Source organism: Anarrhichthys ocellatus, unplaced genomic scaffold (assembly GCF_004355925.1).
Source record: "Anarrhichthys ocellatus isolate YVR2014 unplaced genomic scaffold, GSC_Weel_1.0 scaffold1541, whole genome shotgun sequence".
NCBI lineage: Eukaryota > Metazoa > Chordata > Actinopteri > Perciformes > Anarhichadidae > Anarrhichthys > Anarrhichthys ocellatus.
The window spans coordinates 1-10,751 of record NW_022281515.1 but is presented as its reverse complement, the minus strand read 5'-3'; the positions used below and the strand labels follow the sequence as shown (position 1 = coordinate 10,751).

The following is a 10,751-nucleotide window of genomic DNA, read 5'->3' as shown; positions in this document are numbered from 1 at the left end:
GAAGTCTGTAGTATGTTTGTATCATGAAGTCTGCACCATGAAGTCTGTATTATGTTTGTATCATGAAGTCTGCATCATGAAGTATGTATCATGAAGTCTGTATCATAAAGTCTGTATCATGTTTGTATCATAAATTCTGTATTATATTTGTATGATGAAGTCTGCATCATGAAGTCTGTATTGTTTGTATCATGAAGTCTGCATCATGAAGTCTGTATTGTTTGTATCATGAAGTCTGCATCATGAAGTCTGTATCATGAAGTCTGTAGTGTTTGTATCATGAAGTCTGCACCATGAAGTGTGTATCATGAAGTCTGTATTGTTTGTATCATGAAGTCTGCACCATGAAGTCTGTAGTATGTTTGTATCATGAAGTCTGCATCATGAAGTATGTATCATGAAGTCTGTATCATAAAGTCTGTATCATGTTTGTATCATAAATTCTGTATTATATTTGTATGATGAAGTCTGCATCATGAAGTCTGCGTAATCATAAAGTCTGCATCATGAAGTCTGCATAATCATAAAGTCTGCATAAATATATAAAGATATAATTTTATTAGTGTTGGGCAAGTTAACGCATTATTGCGTTAACACATTAATTAATTAACGCCGACAATTATATTATCGCGCGTTAACGCAGTTTCGTTTATTTTTATTATTAAGCGACATTTTTAACACAAGAACCGGGCAGCAAAAGTGAACAGCTGTGTTCGTGTGGCCTCACTTCGTCTCGTTACAGATCAAACGTGAAGTGGAGCTTCTTGTGAGGAACAAGACGCGTGTTGTTTGAACGGAACACTTTACTGTCTGAACTGCAGTGTTACAGTGAACACAACACGCTCTTGCACCCGACATGTGGTTTTCTACGTATCAACATTGTTAGCGTCAATAACACGTACCATTCTACTTCCCGTCTCTTCCAAGTAAAAGCACTTCCGTTTTCATGCTCTTCACAATAAAAGTAAATCATGCAATCAAATAATTTACAACAGTGACAATATTAAAATACATATTGTGGAGTTTTTAAAGTGTTTTGTTTGTAATATGTATAATAAGCATCATTTAGTTATCGCTACTGAGAATTTAACAAACATAAAAACATGAAGTAGATATGTTTGCAGTTTTCAAGGTGTATATTTAAATATCTCTTACACACATGAAGATAAAGTTATGAACACCGGCTGAATATCTATGATCAGAATCATAACTGTGTTATAACTGCTACTGTGTAAAGGGAATACTGCTGCTAACAACCTGATGTGTTTAAACCAAATGTTATTGGCCTTTAGTTCGTATAGCAGGACTTTAAAATACAAGTGAGCAATACACTACTTTTGAATTCATTATTGAACTTTGTGCATAACAATGAGATTAATCGCGATTAAACATTTTAATCGTTGCCCAGCACTAATTTTTATATATATTTACCAGAACACATCAGAGTCCATGTCGGTCCTCGTCCCTCAGAGGAAGAAGCTCAGATCGATTAGAAGTCTGCATTTACATTCGTTGAGTGGAACATTTGGGACACTTTACAATAAAACAGTTAAAACCTGCTCAGTGATGCTCAAACACGCAGAAACAGAAATAAGCTGAAGACGTCTCTGGTGCTCGGGTTACATGCCAGAACACTTTCCTTCTTCTGTGTCGGCCTGATCATCTCCTTTCATTACGCCGCTCTGTCGTGTTCCTGAGCTCTCCAACAATGTTCTCCCTCTGACTCAAGGGTCTGAGGATACCAGACACATTAAGGGGCTAACAATTAATAATAGCTATAAGAGGAGAATATGGGCGTGTACCGGGCCGGGTGCCTCACACATGAAGACGCTGTTGAGTTGCATTATGGGAGACGTAGGATTCTACATTAGGAGCTAGAATCGGCCTCTCGGCTGTATCCCTCCACCAACAGAACGTCTTCACCTCATCGTTTGATCCTGCGTGTCATAACGAGCATGTTAATTATCAAATCACTTTGGTGGACGTGAGACCTCGGCTGAAGCCACATCATGGGTTCTGATTGGTCGAACGTCCTTAAATTTCTAACAGAACTTTAAAAAAATAATAATCACATTTTCATCAAAGTCTGGATTTTTGAAAACTGAAGAAAAGAAGAAAGTATTTTTTATTAAATTGTCATTCATATTTAATATTTGTACACTGATAATCAACTTGTTATGAGTTCATTGTTCTCCAAACATTTACTTTGCATCCTTCAGCCTAAAATATAATATAAAGAAAAGCAAACATCACGAGACCAAAGTTTAAATATGATACGATAAGAACAAGAAAGTCAACATTTAAACCATGAACAGCTGTTAAACATGACTCGTATGAACACATCTTTATTGTGACGCTTCACTCATTAAACAGAGCTGATCTTTAGCGTCCATGAAGCCTCTCATGAAGCGGGACGTCTCCGAAGTATTTACAAAACCAACAAGTACGAAAATAAGCTTCACATCGAGAGCACGGAGGTAAAAACCAAAACGCAAAGATAAATTCAGAAATGATCACTGAAGCACTAAATTACAGCAGCGGGAGGAACTCCAACACAAAATACTGAAATATGACTTTTCAATATGCAAAGAAAGTGAATATATTGACACATGAAAGTCAATACGCTGATCAGACAGACGGGGAGTAAAGAGAAGTCTTTAGACCACCGAGACCAGTACGAGCCCCGGCACGAGTCCCGGTACTCCCACTGTTTGTTTAGAGTGTTATTGCACACGAGTCACGTTATTGGTTACATTTGGAAGCAGGAAGTTCTACATCCGTACACAGTATTACAGAGGCTAAGCCCCGCCCCCTATATATGTACGCTAGTCAACAAGAGACGTTTGAATTGTTCCATAATTACACACACGATGTTTGTATGTTAAAATAATAATTCTGCACATCAACAAAGTATCATTTTGTCGTAAACTCTCTGAAGCTACGATGTTCTCTCACCTCTGGATGAAACAGGTTAGACAACGTTTAACATCTGACGACTGGAGATATTTGTTTTTTTTTTACAAAATAAGGTCCAAAGGGGGAGTGTGGAAGGGGCGGGGCTTAGCCTCTCTTATGATGTTAAATAAATGACAGTTTTGTGATTTCCACGCGGTCGTGGTCTTGAATTAAAATCCAGAGTCCTGTTGTGTCTGACTGAGTAAAAACAAGACCTTCAAAACGTGATCTTGAGACTGAAGACTGGTCTCAGGACAGTGGTGAAGAAGTTGTAGAGGAACCGATGGGAAGAAGAGACGACACGTCGGTGACCTAAATTTGAAATATCTATATGTGTATTGATTAAACTTTTACCTGAGAACGGGCCGCTGTCTCCAAAGGGAAGAAACAAACCACGAGTCCTCAGATCACACAGTCCTCAGAAGAACGTCTCTAAAGCAATCTTCATCTTTGGAGCTCGTCTCAGTCTGTTGCATAGACAGTGGACACGACCACTGACACCACTCACAGTTCCAGAGGAGAGCCGTCACTGGGGGAGGGGGGGGGTGCGCACCCCCTTTGTACCAGCTGACACTCCCCCCCCCCACCCCAAAAAATGAAAGAAAAAGATCCAGCTTCTCGCTCACAAGGTGGACTCTTTCTGACGATCACGACCATTACACGTTTTCTTGACTTTGGAAATTCCCTCCAGAGCTCCTGACTCAGTCACTCTAGAGAGAGAGGGGGAGACAGAGGGGGGAGACACCATCAGTTAAACACGTGATGAGGGGGGGAGAGGGAGGGATGAGGAGCTGATAGGAGTCTCTTGGTAAACTGAAGGGTGAACTTACACTTCGTCCATCTCTACGTCCTCCTCGTCCAGAGGGAGCTGGAGATACGGGTTGTTGGACGCCGGGCGGAACTTGTAGCCCGTCAACACGAAGAAGATCAGAGTGGAGACCTCCACCAGGAACTGAAGACACAAGAGAAGGTGTTCAATGAGGACCAACAGGAACACTGGAGCTCAGCAGCTAGCATTAGCTTCAGAAGAGTGGAGCCTGAAACAGTAATGAATGTTGATCTGTGTGTCGTCGTCTCACCTCGTAGCACCACTGCCACTGGAACGGCATCGTGACCTTCAGCAGAATGGCTATGATCCTCGTGAAGTAGATATAACACACAATCTAAGAAGAACAAATGTTCACCATGTCAGAGGGAACCAACACTCCAGTCTTTATCCGCCAAAAAACAGCCGTTAAATCAGCAGTGAGGCAGCCTTTTGGATATAGAATGACCCCCGAGCCACGTGACCCGCTGATTAAATTCAGTTTAACATTCACAGTGTAAATAAAGTTTGACGTTAACCATCAGAGTGTAAATAAAGTTTAACGTTGTTGTAAACAACCAATCAGTGTTTAAGCCAACAGGAGGAGAGCTAGTAGCGTTAGCAGCACCGCTAACGGCTAACCAACAGGAGGATAGCTAGTAACGTTAGCAGCACCGCTAACGGCTAACCAACAGGAGGATAGCTAGTAACGTTAGCAGCACCGCTAACGGTTAACCAACAGGAGGAGAGCTAGTAACGTTAGCAGCACCGCTAACGGCTACCCAACAGGAGGAGAGCTAGTAACGTTAGCAGCACCGCTAACGGCTACCCAACGGAGGTTCACCTCAGTTACATGATGATGCCTTCAGGCTCTGCTCAGTGAACACGAGTACTGGCTGAAGGTAAATATTTGAGTTCAAACTTTCTTTTACCATCACGTAATAATGCCGGAACAGTTTGAGCTTCTCCAAATTCATGGCAGCTGGAAGAGAGAGAGAGAGAAATGAGCATCTCTACAATCTCACAGAACCTTTTGAAGATGGAACGGATCAGGATTCTCACCTTTGCCGTCAGTGCTGGAAGCTTCCTGTAGATGACGGATGGACCTAAAAACAAAGGGATGTTTGTGAACTACAAATCCATCTGCACACAGGTGGAGCCACACATCACACTTCTGTGCTTCTAAGCACAACCGCACCTCTTTCCTACTGCTGTCAGGAAGTTAAAGCTTTCGGTTTTCCTATAAAATGTGCTGAAAGTGAAGCACTTTGGACGCTGTACGGTTCTCAAAAGCGCCCATAAAGATCCTCTCATCTAAACCAGGAGACAACCTCTGGATCAAAGAGAAGTCAGAGCTTCATGTGTTAAAGCTGCATTCTCTCTAGTGTCCACCAGGGGGCGACTCCTCTGGCGTCTCTACGTTACTCCTCCTCAGTCCTGTTCACTGGTTGCACAAAAAACAAGATGGCGACGGCCGTAATCCAAGATGGCGACGACGAAATTTAAAATGTCTACAAACCAACGAGTGACGTGACGATGACTACGTCCACTTCTTATATACAGTCTGATCTCAACTAGCCTCTATGGACTCAGCCAGTGACTTAGACATCGTGTTAAAACTAGTCTTGATTCAATTTTCCGACAGATTAAAAAAAATATATATGGAAGACATAACTGATACAAATTAGACAGACTGCACACACAGACCACACACACACACACTGACCAGACAACAGGGAACAGGATGGCTCCACAGCAGATGAGGTCGACCAGAAACAGGATCTCCTTCCACAGGTAGTATTCACTGGAGCCTTCCTCCGTGGACTCGATGATGATGAAGGCCACATTAGCCAGGACCTGGAGGACGACAGATGAGTGGGTGACCAAAACAAACTCACCAGGTGTGAAATAATCCCACACAACTACCGGTACACACCTGCAGAGGGATGACGATCATGAAGATCTTCTTCTCCTTGTCAGACAGGATGTACTTAACGAAAGCCCAGCCGGTGCCAATCAGTGCCAGAGTGATGAACAGGAGCGCCCCCTTGAGCCTGGAAACGACAGCAATACAAACAAATCCCTAAATAAGAGTGTCGGATGACTTTAACATTCATGTTCTGGAGACATTGTACCTACAGGTGTGTGATGTAATACATGACGGCCCAGCCTTCAATAGGATGCCCTTCAGTGTTGATGAAGTGATAGTTGATCTGAGAGAGAGAGAGAGAGAACTCCGTAAGAAGATAGATAGATAGATATAAACTTTATTCATGCCCAGGGGGAAATTAGATTGTAGCAGCAGCAATTTACAGAGTAAAATATAACGTATGCAAATGCACAATATACTGTATACAGTACAATAAAATAACAGAGCAGATATTGAATTTGAAGAAATAGATTAATAAAAAATAAGATAAAATAGAATAAAAAATAGAAATGCACAGTATATACAATGAATAGAGTGGTATTAATTAAATTAACAACTAGGCAAACTGAACAGTAGTGCAACGATCACCAACAACAAGCAACAACCATGTAGCGTTGTTGTAGTCCTGTGAAGGACGATGATCTGGCCCGAGGTGTTTTATTATAAAGTCTAATGGCAGAGGGCAGGAATGTTTTTCTGAATCTGTCCTGACAAAGAATCCAGGTGTAGTCAGAGCTCAGTGAGCAGTAGAGTAAAGAGACATAGTCTGCTCTTTTTTCACCATTAAATCTTCTCTGATAACAATGAATTTAGAGGTAGCCCCACATGTTATGAACCATAATCAACCTTGTGGTTTCTTTAGGGTTCAGCCCAAAGGAGAACACTAACAGTAAACCATACCGTATATTATTTCAAAAGGTATGGTTAGGGTTAAACGGTCATTGAATGCATCATGAATGCAAAAGGAGTAAAAGAGATAAAGCAATAAATGTGGTATAAAGAAATAACTGTAAATTGAGCACTATTGGTGAATATACAGTGTATACATTATATAGTATATAGTGTTGACTGTAGACATCCATCCTATGGTGATAACATTTGTGTCCAGTGGTCCAGCTCTGGTGTACTCACACTATGGAAGACCAATGATGTGGACTTGGTGAAGGCCAGTGCTGCCATCAGCCAGTGGATCTTAAACACACTGTACCTGTAAAACAAGCACAGCGCAGAACATGTTGCAATATTTAATACAGCAGAGAATCAGAATAGTCCTTTGTTTTGAGGCGTGACTGTGTACTAACAAATCACACCTGTTCCACTCACAGCAGAGACAGGTTAGCTGTTTCCATCTGGAATTTGTGGCACCTTATATTAGATACATTTTTTATATTTTGACGACAGAAAAAAGTCCCAAAAAGATTCAATAAAACTTTTCCTACAAAATGTAATGCAAAGTGGAATTTCACTACACAAGACACTCAGGTAATTAATTATTCATCATACAGACAAATGTTAGTCATGTAACTATATGACAGCTCGTGTTTCCAACCTGTCTGACTGCAGCACCATCAACGATTCATATTTATTTTAAATGCACAACTTGGACGATAAAAAAACAGTGAAATCAGCCTCACGCTGGTTACCTGATGATGTTTAGTGGAACGTTACCAAACACAGAGAGACATTATTATCTCCCGCCAGGAGATTATGAGCTCAGTCGTGTGTGTGTAGCTCTGTGTCTGTCCACTTAATACCTCATATTTTTGGGTGTCCAGTTATTGCTGCATGCTGAAGTCACACTGACGGTCTCAAGAATCACATCTCTGCAGAACGTCGCAGCACGTTTCAGTAAAACTATGTCACACTGTTAACGGTTCATGTTAAACCGTGTCATTAATCTGCGTCTGGTCTCGTTATAATGTGCGGGTTGTAACAACCTCACAGGATATTCAGAAAACATGGCTCTGCAAAGTGTTTTTCTTGTAAGGTTCTGTTCCACAACACTGATTCCGTTTCCTGTCAGCGGGCCTGCATGCATACCTGTGCTTCATGAGAGTGTACACCCAGACCATGGCAGCTGTGAAGAAGACTCCAGCCATACCGATGTAAAGGCGAGACAGAGGAATCTCTGCTGCAGACAGGTAGCCGCCTGGGTTCTTCTCCGTCACCTCTACCTGCGGAGGATACATCCAGGGTTAACGCGCACACGCGCACGCGCGCACACGCGCACACGCGCACACGCACGCGCGCACACACCTGAGCGCTCACCTGCCAACACAACACGCGCTCTACTTACGGCGAAGGAGTAGGGGAATTTGATTCCAGGCATCCGGTTCTGACAGTAGTGGAACTTGAGGCTGTACAGACCCTCCGCCAGCAGGCCGACCACCATGTGGAACTGTGGAGGGACGGACCGGGACACAGCGCCATGCATCAGTGGACCACATCAAAGAACATCGTTTCACATCAATGTGGAATGGTTAAGAAAGACGTGCTTACGCTGAAGTTGTAGGAGTCGTTAACTTTGTCCAGAGCTAAAGTCACTTCTTTGAGCTTCTCCAGCTGGAAGCAAAGACAGATTAGAAACTGATTTCATGAAAAACAGATCACACACACAAACAAACACTCTCTTACCTGGAATTCATTCTCCTCCACTTTTGAAGCTTCTACTATCGGTCCTGTTCTGCTCTGATCCACAGACGCAGCATCTTCTCCCTTCTGAGTCAACTGGTTGTCTAGTTTGGTTGTTGCTGGTTTACCTGGTGCGTTTGGTTTAACAGCAGGATCAGCAGGAGCGTCCCTGGTTTTCCTCAGACCTACAGGAAACAAACACAGGTACAAGCTACCTCCTATATTACACAGTACAGTCTGCTTACAACGATTCCATCACTCATTAGTTCCACATCAGGAAGGTAAAGATATTAAAATATTCTAAATATAGCGTTCACTTAGACTGATAGATTCTTCTAGGAGTCTAAAATAGTACATTGCTTTGCTCCATCTACTGTAGTAAAACACAGAAGTACCTCATACAACCACACTGCTAACCATCACTACTGTCACTTTAAATATGCAAAGAGAATCACTTTTGTAACAGTTGTATAGTGTGAGTGACACTGACCTTTAGGAGCTTCAGCCTTTGGCTTTGCTATCAGGAGGTTGTCCTGGTCTCCCAAAGCTCTCACGTTGACGCTACACAAACACACATCACACAGTCATCCTTCACATGAACTATTATTATTATTATCACATTACTAGCGGAGGCTGGTGCTGTACACACTCTAGCGGAGGCTGGTGCTGACACATACACACCTGAGCGTCTTGATGTCGATGAGAAAAAGAATGAGAGGCTCGTTGCTGGTGACCTTTGTGAGAGTGAGCGGGCATGTCTCCGTCTCCTCCGCCTGGAGACAGAATAAATAAAAGAGTCACATGTCACCACTAAACCCGTCCTGAAGTATCAATAAGCTGATCAGCATCACTCATAACACAGTCTGGTAGGAAGATAAATATTAATGATGGATGTACTCACCGTGTAGGACAGGACTCCATTCACACGAGACCGTGAGAGGGTGAAACCCACCTAAAGAGAGAGAGTCTCAGTATTAACACAACATTCAATGAGTTCAACACCTCACATGTATTATCTCTCTGGCTCCAGTTACGTGTGAAAGCAGCCACAAGCTAGAAGGAAAATGAGTTCACTTATTAGTGATTCCTCTCAATACTCACCGAGCTCAGCACAAAGTCACTTGTTTATACGAGTATTCATGTGGATGCCATCTCTTTGTTAGAGAGGACGATGTGGATCAAACTCAGTGTGTCTTATGGCACGCAGAGGAATATGTATAAAGAGCTCCGACTACACAGGCAATCATTGTTTGTGTCTCTTCACTGAGAGGAAGACAATTAGAGAATATGGTAAAATGGTATACTAGGAGGAGAAGAAGAAGAGGAGTATCCTACTTGTATATCTCTTTTCTAGTCTTTCCGACCACTCAAAGCTCTTTCACACTACTTGTCATCATTCAGACCATCAGGACTATCTAACACACGTGAAGTGCACGTGATTGGCTAACACACACACACACACACACACACACTTTTAGGGTTAAGTGTTTTGCTCAAGGACACATGGACCAGCGGAGCCGGGTATCGCACCACCCTGCTCTACCACTGACCCACAGTGGCCCTCCGCAGATGTGGTTGATAACGGTGTAGAGAACAGGCTCAGTGGGTCAGCGGGTGGAGTAGAACTCACCGGGTACAGGCTGTAGTTCACCACCTGCTCTGGGAGGCGCAGAGAGAGCAGGTTGACATCCAGAGTCCCGTTAGCGTAGAAACCAAAAGTGTTGAGGTCGACGGAAAACCGAGTTTCATTCTGAGAAGAAGAAGAACTCTTCAGTCAGTTAACAATCACTGCTCACCTTCACCAGACAGTATTACCTCAGTGTAGAAATACTCTACCAGCAGAAGTCCTGCATGCTAGGTTTCACTTCAGTAAGAGTACTGAAGAATGGGTATAATAATATTATATCTATTCAATTAAAATCCATGTTTATGTACTATATACAAATATAAACTGTCATTTTTTACAGTTTGACCTAATTGTTGCTGCATTTTAAAGTTTTACACTTGAATTGTAATTCATAATTATTTATTATTTGAATAATAAATAATAATTCAGTACATTTATATTTATGTATGCATTTGTTACATGTTTTAAACACTCGGTATCAGTATTATTGACGCCTTAATGCATTAAAGTATTAATAATAAGTAATACTTGAAGCTCATTTTAATGCTTTTATATGCTGCTGGTAATTTAATCTATATTAATGCATCATTTTATTACTGAATCTAAGTCATTAAAAGTATCAAGTAGCAGAAAATGAAAATACTCAAGTAAAGTACAAGTATCTCATAACGTGTACTTTATTACAGTAACGTTACTCAGTAAATGTGGGATTATTTCCACCACTGCTGCGTTCTCTTCATTTATTACCTTTATTTCGATTTAGTCACAACAAAACATTTATAAGTATTTACCTTTTTATTTAA

At 41.8% G+C, this 10,751-nt stretch overlaps 1 protein-coding gene across 1 annotated transcript; it reads right to left on the bottom strand.

Moving 5' to 3' along the window:
* Positions 1-2,813: 2,813 nt before the first annotated feature.
* Positions 2,814-10,089, bottom strand: gpr108 (G protein-coupled receptor 108; the record flags this gene model as incomplete). The annotated part of the gene is made up of 17 exons (XM_031839383.1): positions 2,814-3,665; positions 3,786-3,907; positions 4,035-4,118; positions 4,693-4,742; positions 4,823-4,866; positions 5,487-5,617; positions 5,697-5,814; positions 5,900-5,973; positions 6,822-6,897; positions 7,731-7,864; positions 7,987-8,088; positions 8,190-8,252; positions 8,325-8,506; positions 8,812-8,882; positions 9,003-9,094; positions 9,223-9,273; positions 9,952-10,089. Coding segments are annotated over 17 exons (1,620 nt in total), but the record flags the coding sequence as incomplete, so codon positions are not given.
* Between the last annotated feature and the right edge of the window lie 662 nt (positions 10,090-10,751).